Source organism: Syngnathus scovelli, chromosome 13 (genome assembly GCF_024217435.2).
Source record: "Syngnathus scovelli strain Florida chromosome 13, RoL_Ssco_1.2, whole genome shotgun sequence".
Classification (NCBI taxonomy): domain Eukaryota; kingdom Metazoa; phylum Chordata; class Actinopteri; order Syngnathiformes; family Syngnathidae; genus Syngnathus; species Syngnathus scovelli.
In genome coordinates, this window is record NC_090859.1 from 5,746,958 (window position 1) to 5,774,656 (window position 27,699).

The 27,699-nt window shown below is 39.8% G+C and overlaps 1 protein-coding gene across 5 annotated transcripts in view; it reads right to left on the reverse strand.

Moving 5' to 3' along the window:
- Positions 1 to 27,699, reverse strand: part of dcc (DCC netrin 1 receptor) — a 260,988-nt gene that overhangs the window by 185,673 nt on the left and 47,616 nt on the right. For all 5 annotated transcript variants that reach the window (XM_068652676.1, XM_049737164.2, XM_049737161.2 and 2 more), the window contains exon 2: positions 1,968 to 2,330. In XM_068652676.1, coding sequence (XP_068508777.1) covers positions 1,968 to 2,330 — 363 coding nt within the window. The remainder of the gene's footprint in view (positions 1 to 1,967; positions 2,331 to 27,699) is intronic.

The following is a 27,699-nucleotide window of genomic DNA, read 5'->3' on the forward strand; positions in this document are numbered from 1 at the left end:
CATGAATAAATCAGCTGGTTAGTGCCTGATCTAAAACGATCATGGACCATGTTGCCAGATTTGTATGATCTAAAGCAAACTTCATGACAAGAGGAACATGTGATCACACAGAATAAAAATTAAAGCAGCAAAGAGAATTAGGCAAGAGCAGGGGGAAATGGGTCAAACCACCAATGGGAAAAGGAGGGGACATGAAAGGAAGGACAGAAGAGGACTGGGGGAAAGCATCAAGAACGGAGAAATTGAACCTGAACATGGCTTCACTTTCAGACTGTAAATCTTTAAGCCTCCATTCGTCTCTGATTGAGGTTGCTGTCTTCTCTACAATTTCCAACAGTGTTTGACAAACACACTAAATAAATCAGATGGATAATAACATGCAAATCACAGCAAACAGACGCAAGCAGCAGAGGGATGCTGGGCTAAAATTGCTCTGAATATCAGCCATGGGAACAATTATTATCTCCATTTTGCCGGTCAAACTTTAGCCTCTCTCCCCTAACTGCTTTTAATTGGAATTAGTCCAAATCTACAGAGAGTTTATCACTAATTGGGAATGGATGGAATGCTCAGTTCACAACTGAATCCTACAGGCTCGAGATGATTATTTTGTACTGAGTAGCTGGCAAGTATTAAGAAGGGATCCAAGAGTGGAGACATTGTGAAATTGAAGAAATTGAAATTGTTTTGCTTTGTGCAGTTTTTAAATAATTTGAATGATTGATATTCTTCACACGTGCATTTGGTAAAATATAATGCTCAACACTGAAACAGAGGGCTCCTTTAATCTTCAAAATACACACCCACCTAGTGTTCAGTGTTGCTAATTAATTCCCACATTACGGTCGGCTCTTTTTTGCATACACAGCGACGCCATAGCTGCTAATTGAATTTTTAAGCTTCCTCTTCTCATTAGCATTTTGCCTTGTAATGTATTATTTGTCCCTTCTGTCAGCTTTTTTTCTTAGTCCATTTTTATCCAAATATTTTTACTGCCTGTCTCATTATTTTTTAAAACCATGCGTCATATTTTGAGGCATGTCAAGAGAAAAACACCGGAAAACAAATTGCCCAGTTGGGCACCAATATATCACTGTACATGAAATGAACCTGGAAATTAAGCACAGAATGTGTTCACATAGTAGTTACAAATGCTGATATGCAAAGTGGCAATTTGTTGTTATACAACAGATTTGTTTTTAGCAAACATGAACAAGGAAACTATTTTTAAAGGAAAATGAAACCACATATAAATAAATGGACCAAATTTCAAAATACAGTAATATTAACTTAAAAAGAAACAACATGAGTTGTTGTCATGAAAAATACTTGTATTTTATTTTTAGTGGTATTCTTCTTAAACTATAAGTAATTTCAGTATAGCATAATCATTACAAAACAGAGCGGTGAAAAAATATAGAAGTGATCTGCATTTAATCATGAGCTGTATTTAATCACGAGTCCATCACGTTCCCGAAAATAGATATTAATTTTGGGGGGATTTGTTTCTTTTTTTTACTTCTCAGATGCATATATAATGTGAATACATCAGATCACATATTTTAAAGAGTATTTTACAGTAAGTAATGCACACAGTGCATATCTTTCTGTCTATCTGGTGTCTTTTATCCATAAATTGTATTGATTTATAAACACTTTATTGATTTACTTTGGTAAGCATGAACAGTTAAGTGAGTTAGGGTAGGAGGAAATATTACATAATGTGGCTATGTCAGTGTCAGATAGGTTGGATGGAGGGATTTGGATTATTTTAGATTACATTTTCTACGAAGCACTGTGATGCGCGTATGAACTACATGGCCCTTCTTTCTATCGGCTTATTGTAGAAACAAAAAGCAAAATATTTTTCCTCAAGTTAAGGTTACTTCAACACAACTTTTTCTCATTTTCTTTCAAGACGCTGCCCCACCCCCCCTCCCCTGGTGCCCCAAAATGTTTTGTCTTACCTGCCACAGTGACTCTCGCAGTCCGGCTTACAATACTTCCTAATCCTTCGATTGTGGAGAGGCACTGGTATTCCCCCTCATCAGGGCGGTGGTGCCGCGTGTGCACTATATTTTGGACGAGCAACGATCCATTGGCCATCTCATGCCGTCGTTCATCCACCAGGGAACTGAGTAGCACACCGTCCTTCCGCCATGTGATGGTAGGGGTTCCGGACGCCATGTCCGAGTGTGCCTGGCAATCAAGCTGGAGCACACCACCTCGCACCGTTACCGTGTCTTGAGGCTCCTTAGTGAATGTGAAGTCTACGAAACCTCCAGGGCTAATTGACGATGATAATGTTGACGATGATAAGGCCTCTGAGGCTGCAGCCAGGGAGAAGAAAAGAGGAAGACACAAGGTGTAATGAATTTAAAAATGTGGTAAAGAGCTCAAGACACATGAAAATCCGGTGTGCATCAGTAAAACAAACATTGTCTATTGAAATGACAGATGTGTCCCACTTTATGGCCTTCCTGTCAACATGCTTTATCAAAATACACTTGGTGCTCATTCCGTAGCACATTAATGTTTAGCTAAACTGCTCTGAAAAAGGTGTTGTTTACTGCCAAGAGCCAACTTGTATCCCAGAGGCCGCCTTATATTTGATCAAGCTACGATTGTAACGGTAGCGGACCATAAAGAGATTGTTAGACAACAAAGGTAGTAAAACACAAAGGAAAAAAACTATGGATGTGGTGATGGTTTATAGATTTTGCAATAAAAGCTGCAGGTGAATTGGAAGTGCAGTTCCATTGCTTCTAATAGGACTCTTCTTAAGCATTTAAAAGGGTAAATCAGTGCAGTTATCTCGACATGCAAGGCGTGTATCTTTACAAACTAACTTGGAAACTATTCTCAGTATCAAACAACTAAAACTATGCTGCTTTTATTACGGTTGTTAGGGTAGCTGTCCATAAAGATGTGTTTTAACTGTTTTTAAAAATGCAGGTTTAACCTCAATTCAAACTTATTCTGGAATTTCGAAACAATGGACTGCAAGTCTCTATTACTTTTACTTATTAATTTTGTGTGAGGGACAGTAGATGGCACCACAGTGACCTAACAAAACAAGATCACCAACAAAGCCCAGTAAGCCAGTTCACGTCGACCTTTTTTGATAGCTCTCATTCTTGCTTACTGAAATCAAGGCAGTCTACATGTCACAGTCTACAATGCTTTCCACAATGCTGGGTGGTCATTTTATGAAAGTTCGTCTGATAAGTAAACTAAACCACAGAATATTTTTGCATTTCTGGATAAAACAGAGGACAGCCTCCAAAGCAGAGAAAATACCACATATGCAAAATATTTACCATATTTTTCAGACTATGAATAGCACATTGTTTTCATAGTTTGGCAGATCCTGCAACTTATACTGAGGTGCCGATGTCACAATTTTGTAAAGTCATATTTATTTTCATGAATCTTTACTATTGGTCAGCCCATTTGAGTGACGTTTTTCCAAAAGTAATGGGGATTTTGGGTGCCAGTCTGAGCTCGACTGTCCTTGGTCTGTTTTTCTAAAATACATTTACCACAGAAGTGTGACTTATCATCCGAAAAATGTGTTTAACTTGTAGTGCATCATTTTGCAGAATGACACCCCATCGTTGTAAACCTGTTTGTTTTCATGTCCTTATATTTACTGCAAACTTGCAAAAATCTCAGATGGCAGTGAGCTGCAGTTGCGACATCTCGGTTTGCGTTTGATGTTGACGACGGTAAAACAGCCTTTCATCCTGATCAGAGAAGCAGTTTGTATGGTCAAAGGCGTTACTTCTTGCCTGCAGGCTTCTTGGGAACTGATCGTAGATTTAGTTAAAGGAGTCACATCATGGGGAACTAACTCTTATTTAAAAAGATCAAACAACCGAGGTGTAAAGGATGAAAATGCCTCTGTACAATTTCCCTGGTTGTATGTGTGTGAATTTCCTTTGTGCTTCAGCACCAATTGAACACTCGTAAAAAACATGCATAACCTCTTTTAACATTTATTTTCATTGAGACGTGAAAAAAATGTAGCTTCTGTTGTTGATTTTTTTTTCACAAATTTTCTTTTTTACTTTTTAACCTTCACAGTGAAATAAGACTAACTAATTTTTCATGCGTTCATCCCACAACTAAATGTCTCAACATAAACTCATAAAATACAGTTAACATCAAAATGTTTAGGTTAAAAAAAGTATCACAATTAATGTGATGAAGCCTATAGATTTATGACACATCTACTACTTTTTTCGTCTTTATCGACTGCTGTCGCACATCCTTCAATCCTCATCCATCCATCTTTAGCTCCTTTCGTTTCGACTCCTCATTTATGTCTCTCTCTCTCTCTTTTTGCTTCATGGTTTCCTCCTTATTGATTCCCTTTCAGCAGTCCCCCTACTCTCTCTCTCTCTATCGGTAAATCACTATCTCGACAGTTCTATCTCTACTCACTCCCATCGGTCCCTCTCTCTCGCTCTCTTTCTCAAACACAAGCACAGACACACACAGACACACACACTTCATCAGTGTGTCCTTGTCCTAGTTGTCCTGCAGTTTGATGTTATCACTTTCTGTCTGCTTGCCATTTCTCTTCTCATATCACTGCCTGGAAATCTTTTTCTTCTTCATATTTCATTTACACAGTGATTACTGTCACAGATTCTTATATATATATATATATATATATATATACATATATATATATATATATATATATATATATGTATATATATATATATATATATATATATATATATATATATATATATATATATATATATATATATATATATATATATAGTCATCCTCGTTTAGCGCGGATAATTGGTTCCAAAAACCACCCGCGATAAGTGAAATCCACGAAGTAGGGTCACCCGCTCATCTGTAAATTTTTTGTGTGTCAATACATGTATATTAAACCATTTAAGTGCATATTTTATTATTAGAACATTAAATAATTGTTTCAAACATGTAAATAATACATTAATAGTATACATAACATATAGAAAATGTTGTATAAATATTGAAAATATAAATAATATATGTGTAACATGTTAACAAGAAGTACTGGGCAGGCTAACGAGTTAGCGGAAAGATGCTAATTCGCGATCGGATTACTGTATTTATTCAATTTGTCCATAATTTACTTTCTCAGTACTATATGTGGGTGAGCATGTGCTCGTGCGTAATATGGCTGCCATGGTGACAAGGTTGAATCTTTAGCAAGTGTCAAACTCAAGGCCCATGTTTTATGTGGCGCAGAAAAGCGTGGACATACTAAAGAATCTCATTTATTGTATTTGCTTCTCAGTCCTTGATCTTCTGTTTACCTGCTATGTCCCCCTTCAAACTTTCTTCCAACCAATAAAATAAATTACGAGAGGCAAGAAGTGTGGAGTAAGGACATCCTTTCCTTACTGTCAAAATTCTCTATGACAGTAATGCCTCACTTGTATTCATTACTTTTATTTAATCGACAAAAAAACAGTTACATTATGTAGAAAAAGGTCTTGGCTTTCTGTATTTAATGCTTTTAGCAGAATTATTAGATAATATTAATTCTATAATACTGTACATATATATGCAGACGATGTTATAGTCTAGGACTGTCACCATGGAATATTTTTAGAATCGATCATTCTATCGATTAATCCATCGATTAATCGGATAATCGGATACATTTTTATTTGAATCAAAGTGTGTTTCAAAAAACTGTTTTCCCCAATTACTATTTATAAACTGATTATTTGTGTTCATTTCGTAGTATTTAGTGCTTTAAAAAATAAACTAAACAAGTAAGCAATGTACACAAAAAGGACATTTGGCCAAACTTTAGTTGAAAAAAATGCTGATGAAAGATTATTTAATGATTAAAATATGAGGGGACTCATTTGATTATCGGTGTGTTGTTGATTAATCGATTACTTTTGACATCTCTATTATAGCCTTTACACAGGATAATGATGTTAATGCCCAGAGACCTAGACAGTCCAATAAGAAGAGAAAAACATGTACATGGCTAAGTATGTACAGTATATGAAAAACTAACCTGAAAGGAAGTAAGCCGTTATGGCCTCAGAGCACCATAATTAGTTTTTAATGGCCTAATAGAGAATAGTAAAATAAAGTATCACCAAGTACCAAACAGCATAAAACACAATTTTCAGCATGCAGCACAAGATATAACACATTATAATGCCAAATTTATGTGATCCACATATAACATTTAAATATCAGAGTTAGGCAAATAAAAATATAGCTAGTGACTAAAATATGTATCCTTACAATATTTTAAAAAATCTGCAAATGTCTATCAGTCATTTTTTAAGGTCTTACATTGCGTTACTGTAGTACTCTGAAAACCATGCTATAGCAGCGTTAGAGAGGTCGAAAGATATAGAGCCATTTGGGAATTTCAACGGAGGGATGCAAGTTGATGACAGCAATGTGGACGACAGCCAAACCCATTTGAAAACACACACCAACTCTCCCAGTGACTGACATCACGGTTTAGAGCCTGAAAGAAGACTATATTAGGACGCTGGGGAGCATCCAAGAATGTGTGTATGTGCATGTGTGTGCATGTGTGTTTGTGTGTGTGGGTGTGTGCGTGTGCATGTGTGTGTGTCTGTGTGTCTGTGCGCGCACGTGCAAGAGTGTGTGTGTGTGTGCTTAAACTGTGCCAACTGAAGCATGCCAGGAAAAAAAATCAAAGGAGGAAACTGGAAAAAGAAAACTGAGCTGAAGGAAGGAGGGAAAGGAAATGAAAGTTTAATAGTGGCAAATGAATACTCTTACCAAAAAGCTAATTTAGAGAGTATTCTAGTCTAAATCTAGCATTGTGTCCCCAATATTTCAGTGGAACGCACCAAGGCAAGACGCATTTTTGCAAGACTGATATTGCAAATGCAGATTAGACACTTTGAAATTTCCTAACATGGTCAAATGTCTCTCTGAATTCCTCAGTGTAAACAAACGTCTAAAAAATGTTTACAAAATTAATTAATAAATCAAATATGTTTGACTATGTTTAGGCTCTACTTTATTTGGAGGTAAGTATTAGGAATGGAAAGGCAACCAACTCCTTAAAATCTAAAAAATAAAAAAATGAAAAAAATGTAAAGGACTTTTCTCCAGGTTTACGAAATCACAGCACAACTTTTGAAGTCGACATGTCCAGACATGGATATATACTTTAGAAAACTATCCATGTGTTGCGTTCTTCTGTCTATTCCAACCATTGTTCAGCATAAAAACCCAAACTACTACTCTGCCATCAGACATATTTCCCAACCATGATCCCATCTGCACGGAGCTCAAACACCAGATGGACAGCATTGGTGTGTGTGTGTGTGCGTCTGTGTGTGCATGTGTGTGTGTGTGTGTGTGTGTGTGTGTGTGCGTGTGTGTGTGTTGCATTTTCACATTAAGCCTTCATTAACAAGTCTCACCTGTCAACCACCCTCTGTGTCTCATTGAACTATAATTCCCATAATCCCTTCTGTAATCTCACATCTGAGTTTCACAAACCCTTGCATGCACACACACAAACATACGCGCGCACACGTACACACACGAATACAACCACATACACTACTATTTACAGAACTAGTCTAAATTCTCTCATTAAATTATTTTTCGTGTGTGTGTTTGTGTTCATGTCTAGTGAAAGAAAATGTTAATTATTAATTATTTAAATACAGTATTTATCCATTAGGATGTGTTTTTCTTCATCAGATTTGCATAAAGGAGACATGCACTTTTGCATAAATTAAAAAAGGGTGTTTTTAACTACATGTTTTTGTCAAAATGCCCCAAAGATCAAGAATTCCAGAATATTTTCCACCCTCCTTAAAATGGCCACAAGAAAGCAGGAAGTTCATGGGGGTAGGGGCAGTCCTGTCTCAAGGGAGCCAGCATTCATGTGCCCTCCTACTGTGTGGTGTATCAAGTACAGTGGTACCGCTACTTACAAATGCCGATACGTATGAACCTTTCGAGATACGAACTGCAGCCTCGCAAATTTTTTGCATCGACTTACGCACCAATTTTCGACTTCCGAACTGACACACCAACCACCTCCGCTTCATCTCCTTTATTCTGCCATTCCAAGTTGGTCTCGGCGCATTAGTAGTGTAAAATATATGTTGTGTAGTCGAATATGTCTCCTAAAACGATCGATATGAAACACAAAATCATAAAGGAGAATGGCAAAGGCATGCGGATCATCGAGCTCGTGCCGGAGTATAGCCAGTGTTGTGCCAAAGTAGGTATCCCCTTCTGCAGGAGCGCTGACAAGCACAAATTATGTCAAGCTCGTCCATTGATAGGGTATAGCACAGGTGTCAAACTCAAGACCCGGGGGCCAGATACGGCCCGCCACATCATTTTATGTGGCCCACAAAGACAAATTGTGCATCAAATTCGTGTGTCATTACTAGAATTGCAAATTGTCTTCACTTTTAATAATATCTTATTTTTTAAATATTTGACCAGTTCTTACTCGTCTGATATGAAAACGAGTTAGTTTGTTTTGTAGCTTTTATTGTAGTATATAATATGAGGTGCTCATACATTTATTTGGGTTGACAGTCATAATGGCCCTCCGAAAGAAGCTATGACTACAGTGCGGCCAGCGAAAAAATTAGTTTGACACCCCTGGGGTATAGGCTTTACTCAGGTCAGGTGCATGGTTGCTGACAATTGGACATATTTCCCGACCAAGAGTACAAATTCTAAGAACCCTGATATGTCTCCTGTTTAAGAGGTACAAGAGGACTGTTTCTCGATATGAAGAACATTAAGTACGGTCTTGTAAGCACACCAAATAAGATCTTCCTAAGAACGTACACAAGAACGTTCTACTGAAGAAGGCGAATCTCTGTCCCGTAATTTCCGGACTATAAGTTGCGTTTTTTTTCATAGTTTGGGTGGGGGGTCGACTTATACTCAGGAGCGACTTATATATGTTTTTTTATTTCACAAATTTTTACTTGATCATTAAGACATCACTTACTTACAAGTATAGTTGACCACTTCCCATGTTATTTTTAGTATAGTTGATCACTTCACATGCTTTTATATCTTTATCTTGAACATATTCAAAACATAAAAAATAGAGAAAACATCAAATAAAGCAATTAACACTTTGAAGCACCATATCCAAGTCCACTGTCTGCTGTATGTACACTTGCTCCATTTTTGCTCCTCTTATATTTATTATTATTATGTATTATTATTTGTTTATTTATCATTTATTCAACACTCTTATTTATGCATTGTTTGTGCCTTCTTGTTTTTTTTTTTGTGTGGCTTGTATGCATATGTATACTATCTCACCGAGGGATAGTGGGAACGTAATTTCAATCTGTGTGTCTTGGTATATGAAAAAAAATCAACGATAAAGCAGACTTTGACTTTCATAAAACAACCAAATGAACAAAACAAAAAAACTACATCTGAAAAAAATTATATTTTCAGACGAAACTGGATGAGGGCGCTCTATATTTCACTGTTGGCTGTGACTCATCAACTGGGTGGGCTTAAGAAAAATGGCACCAAAAAGAAACTCATATTTTGCAGGTTCCAAACTTCAAGTTGTAAAATATGCAGCTGAAAACAGTAATCGAGCAGCAGAAAGAAAGTTTGGAGAACCGTGATGTACCAAGGGATTACTATTTCAAGTGACGTCAGTGGCACATAAAGGATAAACGTACCCACGTAAGGACTACCGGCATCATTAGCGGTGATCATTTCTAAGTGACACGGAGGACAAAGAGTTTGAAGGAATTAAGGATTTGGAGTGACATAGAAGGTTTGAAAAACTCTTATGGCTTTTACGCACGCCCGGTCCTACTCTACTGAGTCGGGGGCCGGCGCTCGGCCGAGTGGCTGTCCGCGAACGGTGCATGGGGCTCGGACATGGCCATTAGGCACGCCCGGTCCTATGCCATGGAGCTCTCGTGTCTGGAAGTCCACGCCGCCACACGCTTGGAAGTTTGTTTTGTTTAATAAAGAGCCGTTTACCAAACCCACGTCTATCCTTGTACTTTGTTAACGCTACAATATAGTTATATACTAGATCTGTGGAATAAAGACGAGGCTGACGTCAGGGCTCACGCGCGGCGATGTTGACAAAGGACGAGGAATTTGATCGATGGATTTAATGGATTTAAAGTGCACGGATGGTTTGATAATATTATTGCTTATATTATAGTTATTTGAAATATAGTTGATCTATCGTTATATTACCTGTGGGATATTTTGAAGTGCAAGGGCCCTCAGCCGCACGCACCCATTGTTGACAAAGAACGATCGATGGAGTTAATGAATTGGAGTGACACCGATGATTTTATAAACGTGTTATTCATGTAATCGTTTTCTTTAATAACTCTATATGTTACGTCAGGCCCATTCTCAGCTCTTCGTTTGTTTTGTCACGTTAGCATACCTATCGTTTAGCCTGTTGCTATCGTATCAAACGATCGATGGATTTAATGAATTGGAGTGACACCGATGGTTTTATAAACATGTTATTTATGTAATAGTTGTCCTAAATCACTCTATATGTTACGTCAGGCCCGTTCTCAGCTCCTTGTTTGTGTTTGTCACGTTAGCATACCTATCGTTTAGCCTGTTGCTATCGTATCGAACGATCGATGGATTTAATGAATTGGACTGACACCGATGGTTTTATAAACATGTTATTCATGTAATAGTTGTCCTTAATTACTCTATATGTTACGTCAGGCCCGTTCTCAGCTCTTTGTTTGTGTTTGTCACGTTAGCATACCTATCGTTTAGCCTGTTGTTGCTATCTTTTAGTCCAGGGGTGGGCAAACTTTTTGACTTGCGGGCCGAATTGGGTTCTAAATTTTGACCGGGGGGCCGAACCAGGAGCAGTTGGATGTAGTGTTTGTGTGAAGTAATATAAACGACCTGTAAAGGTCATTGCATAAAAGATTTGGGCCTTTAGTAGGTAGTAACGCATGGATATTCAAAAAAGGTTTTTTGAAAACAAATGCATTTATTAACAACATTAAAAAAAAAAAACATCCCTAAAAAACTGCTATCAGTGATTCTCATAAAATATGACACTGTTATTATGAATAACAGTCTCCATCACTTCAGAGCCTGCAGGTCAGATTAATGAAAGATGTATGTTTATCTTATGAGATCACATCAAACGGCAAACATTCTGACCAAATATATAATCTTGAAGAATCGGTGAAAGCATACATCCAAATAAAGTAATCAAAACGGCAACACGGTGAGGGGTATCTCAAAATCAGAGCAGAGTTTTAACTCACAAACACCTGGTAACAGAGGTGAGGAAACGGGAAACACTTCCTTAAAGTAAGCCTTAAGAACTTTACAGGTTAAGATTAGTCACAAACAGGTGGTGCATCAATGTCCTTGAGCATCCTGCATTGTTTGAAAATGAGAATGGTCGCTAGTTTCAATCCCTGGTATTTGTACAGCTCATATTCAAAATGCATTTTTTTACAACAAACTTGAAAGCCTCCCCTTCATTTTCAGTAGGAACAGTGTTGTTGGTCTCCATTTTTTTGCTAGTGTGTCATAGTCTGGAGTAAAATTTGTTGTGGCAATTCTTAGGAGAGATCCGAGGTGTTGGTCCGTTTACCTATATCTGTGACGGGTTGATGTTGATGTTCATGTGACTGAACGTCACGTCGCGTACGTCGAGCCAAATTGGCCACTCTTTTTAAACACTCGGCACTCAGTGTCCACCTTGCTTTTCCTTGGGCGACTCATTTTAATGGAAGGATTCCAGGGCAGGGGAAGGTTTGTGCGTGCGTGGCTTTAGCGTAAAACTGTATCCGAAAGCTCGGCGCGCAAATTACAAGAATGGTGTCGTCACAGCCCACGCTCTAAATTCGGCCCTGAGACAAATAGAGCGCGAGTGCGCCATTTCCGTACTACTGAGTACGTACACGCACTTGTGAGTGTGCACCGAGCTTTCTGACACGGCTTCCGGTAGTAAATGCGCAGGCGAGTGGTTCCCCATCTACTGGGGAAACGCAGTCATTGCAGGCAAAATGACCGAAAAAAAAAAAGTTTAATAATACAATTTATTTAGGGTTGGCGGGCCGGATTAAACGGTCCCGTGGGCCGGATGTGGCCCGCGGGCCGTAGTTTGCCCATACCTGGTTTAGCCTGTTGTTGCTCGTTCATGACTGTTTTTGATGTGGGATTTTGTCGAATAAATTGCCCCCAAAAATGCGACTTATACTCCGGACCGACTTATATATGTTTTTTTTGTTCACTTTTTGGGCCATTTTATGGCTGGTGCAACTTATACTCCGGAGCGATTTATAGTCCGGAAAATACGGTAATTTAGAACGCCTGTGTACTTTTTAACTTCCCCTGGCCCTGTGACATGTTTCAATGATATCAGCATAAAGTTCAACTTCGAATCTTTCCCTGGCCAAGGCTTCACAAGTAACCAACCAAGTAATCCATGGTTTGAGATAGCTGACAAGGAAAACATCTGGGAATTGCATCCATGTATTGATTTGGAATGGATTTCACCTAGTTTAAAGTCTAGTCTACTTTGAGTATAATGGTATAAGATCTTGGAACACCCAGGATGGCGCAATGTGGTCTGCCAATTCCCAAACATGGTCAACTATACATGAAAATGAAGATGTGCTGTTTTTATGGCAAGCGCACGTGCACTGTCTACAAAAATAGAGCCCATAGAGTCTGAACTCTTGCCTGTAGCAGATGCAGTGCACACATTGCCAAACACAAATACGATACTCTTCAACAATCCCACTCTTACCCTCAAGAGACTATTTGTACAGAAGCAATTAAAAAGTCAAAACAACTTAAGCCCTTGCATTCACAGAGTAGAGTAACCGCCATTATAAATGTACAATAGGGACTAAGTGGGAATTCGGTATGATCAGAGGTTATTAGAGTAGCCAAAAATTGTACACAAGTAAAAAGTATTCATATCAACAAATCAAACTAAATGTAGCCATCCAAAAATGAAAAGTTAGAGTGAGTATTCAGAGAATTTAAGAAACAAGTATCTTGTAAATAACCTCTAACTCATTTTAAATAGTTGATAAAAATGGCTAGAAGAGTTACGTTAAAAATTTATTTCGATACAGTTAGAAGAGAAAAGATGTAGTTATTGACGTGAACAATGTACCATAATGTTAAAGTAATGTAATTGCATACTTTTAATTATTTTTGGATTAGATACTCCAATAACAAATACAGTATGTTGAAACACACACACATACACACACATACACAAACACACATGCGCACACACGCACACACACACACACCATAATTTCTGGACTATAAGGCGCACTTGAATATAACCCGCATCAGCTAAAATTAGTGGAAAATCCTGTTTTGTTCATATATATGAGCCATACCAGACTTTAAGCACCAGGTGTTTGAAATGAAATGTCATTTCTCTATCCATCCATTATCCGTATCGTTTCTCCCCAGCCTATCCAGCGGTCATTGAGCAGTAGAACACCCTGAACTGGTTGCCAGCCAATCGCAGTGCACACAGGGACGAACAACCATCCGCACATGCATTCACACCTATGGGCAATTTGGAGTGCTTAATCGGCCTACCAAGCATGTCTCTGGGATGTGGGAGGAAACCCAAACAGGCACGGGGAGAACTTGCAAACTCCACACAGGGAGGGCCGGAGCTGGAATAGAACCCAAATCCTCCAAACTGTGAGGCAGACGTGCTAACCAGTGCATCACTGTGCTGCCTTGTCTCATTTCTTCACCTGTATTACCAAAACAAGTCCTCTTACAATATCATAAAAATCATGAAAAATCCACAGATAAACCGCACTGCGCAATAAACTGCAGGGTTCAAACCTTGTGCAAAAAGCAGCGGCTTATCGTCCAAAAATTACAGTAAATAAAATGGACTTCACTCAACTGTAGCCATAACGTACTGTATTGCATTTTGACATGATTGTGTAGTAGAAATGGATGGTCAGTCATAACAGACACATTTTCAGAAACAGGCAACTAACTAAATATCACCAACTATTTGTACTCAAGCTACTAAGAAGTCAAGCTTCCATAACATACATTTTTGAAAAAGAAGAATTTGTTTTATGTCTAAGACAGCAAAGAATCGGACCTGAACTGTTTCCATCCTCTGTGGCTTTTTGCCAGCTTGAATAAATCCTTCATTGGCTCAAGACGTCACAATATAACCTTGTTCATTCAGATGTCAGATTGATCAAATTCACTTGAGCCATGTATCATGCCGACCCCTAGTGGGAGAGGACTGCCGGTTGTGATCACAGAAAAGAAAAAGGATTCACACAGAGATGGTGAGCTCACAGCAGGATAATCTCAAGGAGCAAATCAGCATTTTAAAAGGGAAAATGGTGTCAGAGCGATTGTACTGGTCTTTGATCACACGTTGACTTCCTTAAAATCCAGACTGAAAAAAGTAGCGTAAGGCCTTTCAAGGATAGAGATATGAAGTTGAAAAGAATAGAAAGCGGTGGCATATTTCTTTTTTTAAATCATTCTACTCCTCCACCTCTTTTTCTTTAATCGTCTTATTTCTGGTCATTTACATTTCACTTTCCAAAAGAGGCTCAAGAAAAAATCAGTACACAACTACAACATGTTAAAATATGTAAAATATCTTGAATACTAGAAGAATAAAGAAATGTTCTTGTCAAAATTTTATCAACTGCATCTTACACATGTAGGCTTTTTGTGCTACACAATTCCCTATGAGTTTTTGTGGCAAGCCTCAGCCTAATCCAACGGAAACATAAAATTGCTCCCACCAGTTGAGAAAACGACTTCATCTGGAAGCCATTTCCAGAGGTTGAAGGTCAACATATGAGCTGCTCCGTGTGCCACCACAGTCACGAGCTCTGTGTTGTTATAAACCACAATCATATGGAAGGAAAAGGTTAGTTAACCATGTGGCCTACAGTTTTCACATTAGAAGAAGCAGGTTTGGATGACAAGTTATAAAGCTGCTGCCTAGAACAATAAAAGGATCATCACTGGAATAAAAACTGACAAGTAGTAAATGTGAAAGGAACAGAAACACCAAAGTGAATACTTCCAACCAACTAAAACAACAAGGCTTGAACAAATACAATGTGATAAACTCAATGAAACTGTGATTAATGACCCTTCATTTCATAGGCTTGCAACTTACATTTAAAGTTAAAATTCAGATTATGAACTGTCAGAGAGCTCTACCTATCTCACGCTCCAATTTCCTTGTGTTTTATTTTTTGTTGTGTCATTGTGTCAGTTCTGGAATTGCAGGGCCAACATTGGATCAATACATTGTAGCTAGGGGCTCAACATTTGTAACCATGCAAATGCAATCTTCATTTGCATGTGTTGAAATGGTATAAGTGTTTGTATGCATTATGATTTTCTCTAGTTCATGATTTAGCATTCATTGACCTCTTTCATACTTTATAATAAGTACATGTAAAATGTTAAGATTTGACCCCATTTATACATGCATACAAACAAGCACACATACACAGCAAAATGCAAATAGGACTTGCTGTCTGTTTTCCGTGCATAAATGATTTATGGAAATGAATCACTCTCATGGGAACATGAGACTCTCAGCTTGTAAGGACAGCGGTCGTTGTAGCACATGTAACCCCAGATGCCATGCAAGCTAGATACGGCTCAGTATTCTGCTGTCTTTTTTAATGTGAACAATATCTCATAATGCAACTTGGATTTAATGTCAGCTGGTAGTTTAATCAATTCCATAATTTTACATGTGGTGCCTGGGTAAAGTGGTTTGGATGAATTCTGATGTAATTCTTAACAGTATGTGTACTGCACTATGGAATTTACTGTGGCTAGCCTGATGTACATCTTGCCATGTTGATTGAGTTTGCAATGCTGATTCATCAAAATGAATGTACAAGTACACCCTTGGATTTCACTCTTTGCCATTTTCAAATTCATCTGTAGACATTTTTAAACCTACACCCCCGGCTTTTTTACAACAATACATTTTGCTTATGTGCATATTTTTACCCAATCCCCCATGTTATTTATTTATATATTTATTTATTCATTGTTTAATTAAATGGCAGTCATAATAATGAGAAATTCTTCAGCCTTTCGCATTTTGTGTTATACAGTAAATGTGCTTGCATGCGTTTTTTTGTTGTTGTTTTTTTGGGCTTCCTACCATATTCCAAAAACAAACCTGCAAAGTTAATTTGAGACTAAAATGTCCTGAGGGTGCATAGTAGAATAATCATATTTACAGAATATAGAAAATATACTGTACACAAACATTAGGTACCAATACCGTCCCGAGTCTTAATGAATGCTGAATGTCAAAACATATCAATGACTGTAAGTCACTGATTTGTTGTCTCAATAGCTTTTCTCAATATGGTGGTGGGGCCGCTCCACACAAAAACACGTTTCAGTACATTTGTACAAATTCTTCTGCTCGAAGGCAATGATCATTTTTATAATCCTATTTACCTGGAATGATGGGGAAAAAAAGTAGTAATCACAGTTTGATGATGCTTTATTGCACTTTGATGCGTCCCCACAGTTCATGTGTGACTATGCGCAAACCACCATCATGGACAGAAACAAGATAACGAGAAGGTCAAATAAAAATGAGCCCTCCAAGCTTGTGTTGACCTTACTCAAGTGCAGTGCTTCAAAATAGTGCCTCAGAGCATGTATTGTTCTCCAAATAAAACGTGACTGAGTTATGTTATGACATTGACAGTTGGAAATACTTAACATCAATGCAATAATGAAACGTGACTGTACAGAGATTTATTCTCCTGTCCCTTTCAGAAGAAACTCAACGAAGTGGGACCTTTGTGTTCATATTACCATTTCCGAGCCACACAATTAGATAATTTGTTTGGGCACATTAGGTACAGTTGCTTACAATACAAAGTGATGTTAAAGTCTAAATACACACTGACACACACTGTTTTGCGTCTGATGCTACCGCTGAAGATGGCAAATTGGCAGTTGGCCGAAAAAAGCCATCTGAGATGACCAGTGTGCATGGAGCTAATTCATGGTTCCTTCTCCATTGTTAAAGCTGTCTCTTTGGAATCGTCACACCTGACCTCAGAGAGTGAACAGGAAGACACAGTGTGTGTGCTTGTGCTTGTGCTTGTGTGTGTCTATGGCAGAGTGGGGAGTGTAAGGGTGTAGACAGATGAGGATTTTTATCGACTGACACCTTATCATATTTTCTGTCACATCTTGACAAGCACCGCCAGACAGTATTGAATGGTCGGTTGAGGTGTGTGTGTGTGTGTGTGTGTGTGTGTGTGTGTGTGTGTGTGTGTGTGTGTGTGTGTGTGTGTGTGTGTGTGTGTGTGTGTGTGTGTGTGTGTGTGTGCACGCGTGTGTGTGTTACACAAACGTTTTACAGCAACAATACTACTCAACTAATACATACTGTATGTATTGTATTCCTAAAACGTATTTTTGGGATTATTGGATCTTTCTCCAAAACTATTCTTGTACTTTAGATTATCAAGTAAACGAAATAAGATGCAGGTAGGATGAGTATTTAGTGTTTCCACTATTTTGGCCATAATGTTTTGATGACATTTAAGAAAAACTAGGACATCTAACATAACCTCGCAAACAGCTGGCCAGTCAAGGCATAATTTTGGCCTTAACTGGAGATAAAATACACAAAACAACAATGTCAGCAATTACATTTTATGACGCCATTCTGCCTTAAATTGATCCCTGACTTTGTTCATTTTTGCTTTGTAATAAACTACTTTCCTCAGGAGAAAAAAGAATGGTATCGGGCGAATTAATACCCCTAAAACCACACAATGGCCGAACTAACTAACCCATTTACACATGGCTTTTATCTTCAGTGAGAAATGACTCCGAAGTAGTCAAGGACAGGACATTATCAGTTTCCTTTGCAGCATACTGAACAGCAAGTCTGCGGCAGTTCAACTGCAGTTGCAACGTGACTCGATGTGTTCTTAGCAAAGGGCAAACCTGAGGGGACGATAGAGAGTGCAACGTGTTCTTGACCTCCATGTATTACTACTTACCAATATTTTAGATGTCAAGTCTCGTCAATTTCCTCTATCTCATGTGTGCGCCCCGGTGTATTCTGCTAAAAATGAGTTTCGAAGCAATACTATACAAATTGCTGATGTCAACTAGTCATCGAACAGATTGTTTATTGGACTCTAAATGAGCGCCTTTGTCGTTTTTGACAGATGCTGAAGCCTCATCAACGCATAGTCACGTCTGTTACTTTGAGGACAATGCAACACATTCGCCGCACACATTACATGGCGATATCTCAGTGTGTGTGAAGCGCATGTGTGTCTGACATCCGTGACCAATCAAGACAAAAGCCACAGGCTTTCCAACTGCTATCTCCTGAGACCAAGCAGTGGACAGCCAATATGTCATACGCACACACACGCGTGCACACACACACACGCAAATACACACGTTGTAAGGTTGACAGATTGGTAGTTTATGGGTGTTAACAGACAGAGGGAACCTCTTTCTTCACCATCATCCGTCATTGCCTTCAAACCAACCTCCTCTGCGCGTGCTCACACACGAACACACACAAACACACACACACACAAAAGGTAGCAAGCGTGTGTGTGTGTTCTTTATTAAAGCAGGAAACAAACAGGGAATACTGCCATTCAGCAGTGGATCCTTACTAGACAAAACATTGTCTGAGTGTGTAAAAAGAAGGAAATTAAAGAGCTGCAATTGAAGATCAGAGGTCAATAGCATGTTGACCTGGGTTGAAAAGCTAAGGCCTCACAGAAAACAACAAATAAAAAAAGAGGAGTGGTCACAAAGAGAAGCCTGGTGGACAGGAACTATTTTGCTAATGAGGAATCAAGCATAAATGATTCAAAATCAGTCACCAGTAGTGCATTAAAAAAAATCTCACCAAAAAACAGATTTTCCTTAAAAAGTGTTTACATTGAAAATGAAAAAAAGAGCAAACACTATATTCCTGTATCAGTTAGATTTTAATTGGAAGGCAGAAGTATAATAGTGGTTGCTTGCGAATGCAAAACTTTAAGTTGCTAACATAACTATTTGTAGTAATCAAATTGAATGGGGCTCTGAATGGTTGTTTGTGTCTATGTGTTTGGTGGTCACTCAATAAAGTAGCAAAGTTCAACTCACAGTATGTGGTATGTGTATACCCTAGTCCAAAAACATGTGCGGTGGGTTACTTTGGTTACGTGAAAACATGCCCATTTGCCACGGGCTTTTCCCTTTTCTCACGCAAGGTCGAGTAGAATAGGCTCTAGCACCCTAATGAGGACATGCAGTATGAAAAATTGAATGAATAAACTTGTAGCAAGACTCTCACACAGATATGCACACTCGCACACTCGTACTGACAAGAACAAACGTACACAAATAAAGAACAAACACCCACAAGTACCTAGAGGCCTCTGTGGTTCATATTTAGTGTATATTTCAGGATGCGTGTGTGTGTGCCTTGTGTGTGTGTGTGTGTGTGTGTGTGTGTGTGTGTGTGTGTGTGTGTGTGTGTGTGTGTGTGTGTGTGTGTGTGTGTGTGTGTGTGTGTGTGTGTGTGTGTGTACGTGCATGCGTGTGTGTCAAGGGGGGTTACATGCTGTCAATCACAATTGCTGAAGCATGACAATGGAGGAGGGGTGCATCCATAGGGAATGATGAGATCTCCTCCCTCTCCCTTTCCTCCCATCATTCTGCTGTCACTAGAGCCATCTTTCCTCTCCTTTACAGATTCCTAATTGTTCTTAACCTCAGTGCCTTTTGCTCGAGGTGCTGCCAAATGAGTTCAAGTCTGAAAAAGTGGACTGTGCAGGAGGATACAAAACAGACATGGAGGGCAAAGCTTGAGAGTAAGGGTGTAATCAGACCAGAAAAGTCCTTTCTTTCGCATGTTTGGTCCAGACCAAAGGCGGATTTTTTTTTTTTTTTTCAGTTGGTGTGGTTCCTATTCAGACTACAATTTGCAAGTGAAGTACAGTGATCCCTTGCTACTTCGCGTTTCGTTTATCGCGGCTTCACTAAAAAAAAAAAATTCCAAATTAAAAAAAACATTTAAAAGTCAAAATAAAACTTCTGAACTGAGGAAACGTGTCTAACCTTTAGGACAATGTAGTATTGCTCCAAATATTCGTTTACATTCCTTTAGAAGTCCGTTTTCGTGTATTAGCACGATCGCGAATTAGCATCTTTCCGCTAACTCGTTAGCCTGCCCAGTACTTCTTGTAGGTGACCGTACTTGGCCGATTTCACTTATCGCGGGTGGTTTTTGGAACCAATTATCTGCAATAAACGAGGGACTACTGTATACACATCCATGCTTGTGGCAATCTGTACTCCCATTGGACAGACGTGGAAAGGGAGGAAAACATGCGAGTCCTACGCGTTGCGTTCCTGCTCTGCATATTTGTGTTGTTGGTGCGGATCTTCATTGTTTGTATTCACACCTGAAGCGAGCCGCACCAAAGTTCATTTGGAAGCGAACTGAGACCAGTTGAAAAAGTAGGTCTCGGTCCGTTTCTTTAATCCGCACCAGGATTCTTTTGCGTGTATTCACAACTGCACAAAAGGTCCGGACCAGCGTTACAATCGAATCCTGGTCCATTTAAACCAGACCAAACAGTCAGGTCTGAATACACCCTAAGATGCGTCTTAGATGCAAATTCCGGTTGAAAATAAATATATCTATTAGTGGAATGTGTTGAGAAGAAAATAACATAAGAATGATAAATAGAAATGAAAGTCTCATCTCATGGTGGTCTGATTTCCTAATCATACTCAAAACCAAAGGAAAATTAGATCACAGAGTAATGAGCCTTAGTGGTGTATTTGTGGTCTCACATCCCTGTATGCACTACCTACATCACCTTGACATTTTTCTGATGAGATAATGGATATTCTCGTGAGGGATCTCCACCAACACCTGGACCGGAGCTTTAGTTGACTTCTGAACAGTCTGGGCTGCAACATGGCATTGGTGGTTAGATTGAGACACAGCGTACCAGCTTTGCTCAAATGGATTTAATCCTCTGGAAGTTCATTTTCTCAGTGGATTCGTCTTTGGGAACTGCTGCCGCCACATGAAGCCTAGCATTGTCATGCATCAAAAGGAACGAGGGGATCCTCTGAATGCAGAATCTTGTTGCGGTACCTAATGGCAATCAGGGTACCTCTGACCAGCACATGGAGAGCTGCCAAGTTGTAACGCATCACATCGGTAGATGTGCAGGTTGTTTTCATTGTCCATTCCAATTGGGTTTGGCCACGTTCGTAGTGTGCGAGAACGTCTTAAGTATTGGCTACATATCTGTTTTGTACTTTGTGCTCTAAAATGACGGCCACTTGTTGGAAATCATTACAAATTGATCAGTATCACACAATGAATTGCTGTGGACTGTAGAGTTTCTATAATAGCACTCCTCTCCTCTCCTCTCATCTCCTCTCCTCTCCTCTACTCTACTCTACTCTACCCTACCCTCTTCGACCCTACCCTACCCTCTTCGACCCTACCCTGCCCTACCCTACCCTACCAACTCTCCTCTCCTCTCCTCTCCTCTCCTCTCCTCTACTCTACTCTACTCTACTCTACTCTACTCTACTCTACTCTACTCTACTCTACTCTACCCTACCCTCTTCGACCCTACCCTACCCTCTTCGACCCTACCCTGCCCTACCCTACCCTACCCTACCCTACCCTACCCTACCAACTCTCCTCTCCTCTCCTCTCCTCTCCTCTCCTCTCCTCTCCTCTCCTCTCCTCTCCTCTCCTCTCCTCTCCTCTCCTCTACTCTACTCTACTCTACTCTACTCTACTCTAGGAAGCATTTTATAATAAAAAAATGAATAAGAAGTAACAAAACTGCTCTGAAAACTAACCGGCTCGATGACGCACTGGTTAGCACGTCCGCCTCACAGTTAGGAGAGTGTGGGTTCGATTCCACCTCCGCCCTTCCCTGTGTGGAATTTGCATGCTCTCCCTGTGTCACGTGGGTTTTCTCCGGGCACACCGGTTTCCTCCCACATCCCAATAACATGCTTGGTAGGCCGATTGAGCACTCCAAATTGCCCCTAGGTGTGAGTGCGAATGGTTGTTCGTCTCTGTGTGCCTTGCGATTGGCTGGCAACTGGCCCAGGGTGTCCCCTGCCTACTGCCTGATGACTGCTGGGATAGACTCCAGCACGCCGGCGACCCTCGTGGGGACAAGCAGTATAGAAAATGGATTGATAGACTATCAAAACCTTAGTGTGCAGTGACTTTAAGTTGTTTTCCAGGCAACTTTGATCAAAAACTTTCAATTTGCCATAATAATATTTATGTAACCTGAAAACAAAAATTAAAAAATTGAATTGGAAAATGGTCACACCTAGATGGGGGGAAAGGCGCCAACTTGTTATGGTAACGTTACAAAAGCTTAGTTAAGACTGACAAGAATTAAGAAAACAAAAATTAAAAAATGGAATTGGAAAATGGTCACACTTAGATGGGAGAAAGGGGCCAACTCGTAACAAAAGCTGAGTTAAGAATGCATCGCACACTTTGTATATATATATATAAGATGATAGTGGCTGTGACACCATGAAGTTGTGTCATGCATGTTTCATGGTGTCTTTGTAGTAGTCACTGTCAGTCAAGCAGAGAGATGAGATCTTGATATTGGATGACTTTCATTTATGCCAATCTCTCACTTTTAATATGTACGATCACTGTTTTTGAGCTACAACGGATGTTTTTTCCCACAGTTGCACACTCTACATTCCGTGTCTGGTTCCAGTCCGACAAATCAACTTGTCCAGCTCTACTTCCCCTTTCGCAGGAAAATAAATATTGCCACACATATGCACACATGCAAGCACTCACACACAACTGTGCACACACATGCATACACACGCACACTCCCCGCAGCATATGTTCAAGGTTCAACGCATCATCATCGGTGGTGGTTCTGCAGGGGATTATGGCGGAGCCAAAGAAAAAGCTCGAAGCAAAGTGAGAGCTTTGTACATGCATAACTCCTCCCCACACACACACAATACATACAACATACACAATGATATATACTCGCAATGTATGTTTCAGATTTGAGCTATGCAAGAAAATGCTTTAAGCTTTAATCAAGTTGTGTGTATGTGTAGGCTCTCTTTTTACGCACCATTCATTTTTGTGTCAAAAGATCATTTTTGCAACAGAAAGCTGTTGTCACTATTGTTATATACTCTAGAATGCATGGGAAATCTAGCATACAGTATAATCACACACCCTAGCACTCTATTCCAACTCAGCTATGACTGATTAAAGACCATATAGTGCTTATAGTATTTTTCCAACCAGCTGTGTCTAGCAGAGTGCAAGAAAACAATTACACATTAGCAACAAGTCCCCAGGATGATTAAGGCCTCAAGAGAATACTGTGATGATGATGGTGACTCATTGTAGAGGCTCATTATAACAATGTAGATGAAAAATATAAGTTGGATGGGGGAAAGGAACTATAAGTGAAAGTTTTAAAAAGGAAAAAAAAATGTGGACATCTTATAGCCCCCAAAAAACATTTGCTTTAAAATGAAACTGAAGTAAAGTGATTTTTCTAAAATCCTATTCATGAGAGTTTGGACCCTGATTTTTTTTCCCGGACTGTCGATGGCTGGAGGGACTGACCAGTGATGGAAGTGATGGCGAAAGGACTTTTAAAATGAGGACAGACAAATTTAGTTGTATTAGTTTCACCTCAAATTTAAAAAAGTGCACACTTAACCTGTGGAAAGTCATATTAGTAGTTGAAGGGCAAGTCAACCCCAAACGTTACTTTATGTGTTCTGTGCAATCCAACTAGTCGCAACACAGTGTTCTGATTATTTTTTTTGTTTCTAGAATATTAAACAGGCAAAATACACCGATTCTTATCCCGCACAAGCAGACTGAGTAACAGCTTCTTTCCTCAAGCCAACAGACTCATGAACACACTGAGGAAAACCACTTGAACATTCCAAAGTCACCATGCCACTTGGCACTTTACTCTTGCACCTTATATACAGTTATACACTTTTTCACTTTACTTCTATGACCACTGATTGTACTTCTGCTGCTGTGTATGTATGTGTGTGTGTGTGGGTCTGTATTGTCAATACTCTTATTACACACCGTGTGTGTGTGTGTGCGTGTGTGTGAATGTGAGAGAGAGTATTTTATTGTATAGTACTGCACATGTTTATCAGCATGTTAGTGTTTGAATGACTGCAATGTGTAAGTGTGCATTGTCTATGTTTATGTTGTGAATGAATATGTCAGAGAAAGAAATTGTAAATTCAGTATGAGTAAGTTAGCTGTGTGTGTGTGTGTGTTGTGTGTATGTGTGTGTGAGAAAGAAAGAGATTTATGTCAATGTCTTATTTAAATGTTTTTAGTTAATCTGCACATTGGAGACTGGTCAAACGCAATTTCAAACTTCTGTGGTAACCCTGTTACATAGGATTTTTGACAATAAAGTAAACTTGAACTTGAACTTTTCAGGGGTTGGCCATTTTGCCACTTGCTGTCAACTGTCAATGACATCACAGTTGCCAGGTCACAACCAATCAGGGCTCACCAGTTTTTTGTTTGTTTGTTCCAAGCAGTCATCGGGCAGTAGGCGGAGGACACCCTGAACTGGTTCCCAGCCAAACGCAGGGCACACAGAGACGAACAATCATTCGTACTTGCACTCACACCTAGGGACAATTTGGAGTGCTCAATCGGTCTACCAAGCATGTTTTTGGAATGTGGGAGGAAACCGGAGTGCCTGGAGAAAACCCACGCGACCACGGGGAGAACATGCAAACTCCACACAGAGAAGATCTGAGCAGGAAACAGGTTTATTTTTCTTGACTTTTCCCAGCATGTTAATTTCTTTTCAAAGGTTATATCTGGTGAATAAAATCTATCATCCAGTGTTCAGATTTTTGTCTTTCCAGTGTTAATGTGTTTGTACCAGACAAATGGTGGCTGTTTTTTACATTAGAGCTGGACTCTGTTTATATGCTCCTTCCTTGGTCATTGGGGGAAGCACCATTTTCCCCAGATAGGAACAAGATGTCCATCCACTGTCACCTCTGGCTCTTGGTTGAATATCAGTGGAAGGAGGCGCTTCCATCTATCCCAGACATCCCTAATGGGGCCAAGCTTGTCAGATCTGCTTCTGGTACCTCTGTTGTCAAATCTGAGGACTCTTGATATCATTTGAAAGGTCTGAAGTGACGTTGCTGCGCAAAAAATACATCTGCCTGTTGATGCGTCCTCAAAACTAATAGTGGCCTCATTTCATGAGCTACACAACTGAGCAAGAATGCTAATATATTGTAAGCATCCCAGTATTCCCTTCTAAATGTGTTGCTGCATCATGTCAATGTTAACTTTTTTCTACCAAGGTTTTTAATAACAATGACGACTGTTTTGGGGGAAAATGGCATAAACGTGTTCTCAGCGATTCTTGTCAAAGCAACCAGAGGTTGTTTAGATGACATTTGCAGTAGCTGCCCTGTAAAATAACTTGCCGTTTTTGGGCTGAATCTTTCAGCGGGAATAGCTGCGCCACCGCTGACTGCCTTATTAGACCCATCAGGTGTGCCGTTTTCTCTGGATGATACTTTTCCTCTTCAGAAACCTGCTCATCCATATCGTAATACTGCTGTGTTCTCTCCTTCATTTTCCCCAAGAATACTATACAGAGATTGTGTCACTGTAAATTTTCATCTCATATTTTACCACCTTCAAACTAGAGCTGTGCTTTTTTGCATTGTGGCGCAACTCTTTATCTTGCGTTTGTGTATGGTAAAAAAACAAAAAAGCAAATGAGAACCATATAAATCTCATGGTTGTGGGAGGGCTCTTGGTGTGTTTCAACTAACAATGTCCTTATGATTTCAGTTTAGGCTCTAGGTATCACATGTCTGTTTAATGTTGTAATACAGGGGTGTCAAAGTTATTTTTTTCGCGGGCCTCATTGTAGTCATAGCGTCTTTCGGAGGGCCATTATGACTGTCAACCCAAAGAAATGTATGAGCACCTCATATTATATACAGTAAAAGCTACAAAACAAACTGACAAATAACTCGTTTTCAAATCAGACGAGTAAAAACTGGTAAAATATATATTTTTTAAAACGATATTAAAAGTGAAGACAATTTGCAATTCTAGTAATGACACACGAATTTGATGCACAATTTGTCTTTGCGGGCCACATAAAATGATGTGGCGGGTGTCACGGTTGGGTGGAGCATGGAGCAGGACGACCAAGTGCAGCTTGGACCAAGGTTTATTGGCGGAACTCAAAATACAGACTCGGTAAACTGACATGACTTAACAAAACAAAATGACTTCCCAACCAAAACATACTTGAAACCGACAGGAACCAAAAGGACATGAAGACGACACGACAGCAACCAATGATCCGACAGGAAGTGAGGGGCAGACAGGACTTATATACATGACAGGTAACGAGAGGCAGGTGGGAATAATCACACTGATCATGGACACACAGGAGGGGAGGGGCGAGCACACAGACAGAAACCAAGACAACAGACACATAGTGGAGCAGTTGGGGATGAGACGTGACAGCGGGCCGTATCTGGCCCCTGGGCTTTGAGTTTGACACCTGTGTTGTAATCGTAAAACATCAGTCACTTTACTACCTTCAACCTCTTGAGCGGTTGGTAAATGATTTTATGACTCTTACTTTTACACATATATTTTGATTTTTAAATTCTATTTGAATTCATAATCAATTCTGCAGTCTGTTTATCCCTCTCCGGCACCAATTATAATAATAATGTAACCCGAAGTCATTTTCTTCCCACGAAACTGACATCAGCATTCGCTCAACCAAAGAATTTCATCGAACAAGCGGAGGAATTGACAGTAAAGGAGACTTTGACTTTGACTTTTCTCGACCAACCATCCAGCCAACCGACTGGCAGACGTCACTCATATATAAGAAATAACATCCATCCATCCATCCATCCATCCATCCATCCATCCATCCATCCATCCATCCATCCATCCATCCATCCATCCATCCATCCATCCATCCATCCATCCATCCATCTTCTTCCGCTTATCCGGGGTCGGGTCGCGGGGGCAGCAGCTTCAGGAGGGACTCCCAGACTTCCCTCTCCGCAGCCACTTCGTCCAGCTCATCCCGGGGGATCCCAAGGCGTTCCCAGGCCAGCTGAGAGACATAGTCTCTCCAGCGCGTCCTGGGTCGTCCCCGGGGTCTCCTACCCGTGGGACATGCCCGGAACACCTCCCCAGGGAGGCGTCCAGGAGGCATCCTGATGAGATGCCCGAGCCACCTCATCTGGCTCCACTCAACGTGGAGGAGTAGCGACTCTACTCCGAGTCTCTCCCGGATGACCGAGCTTCTCACCCTATCTCTAAGGGAGAGCCCGGACATCCTGCGGAAATAACATCATAATGTATTGTTGCCCTGACAACTTAGTTGGTTGACTCAATTCTTGAGTGATTTTAACACAAAGTGATGACTGTGAAATTAAAGCAGCTTGACATTTAAATCCTGCATTCTCCAGAAAGGATGTGACAGGTCCACAATACAAAGTTTGAAGAGATGGGCTTAATATTCATGACACAGTCAGAACTCATTACCTGAATAG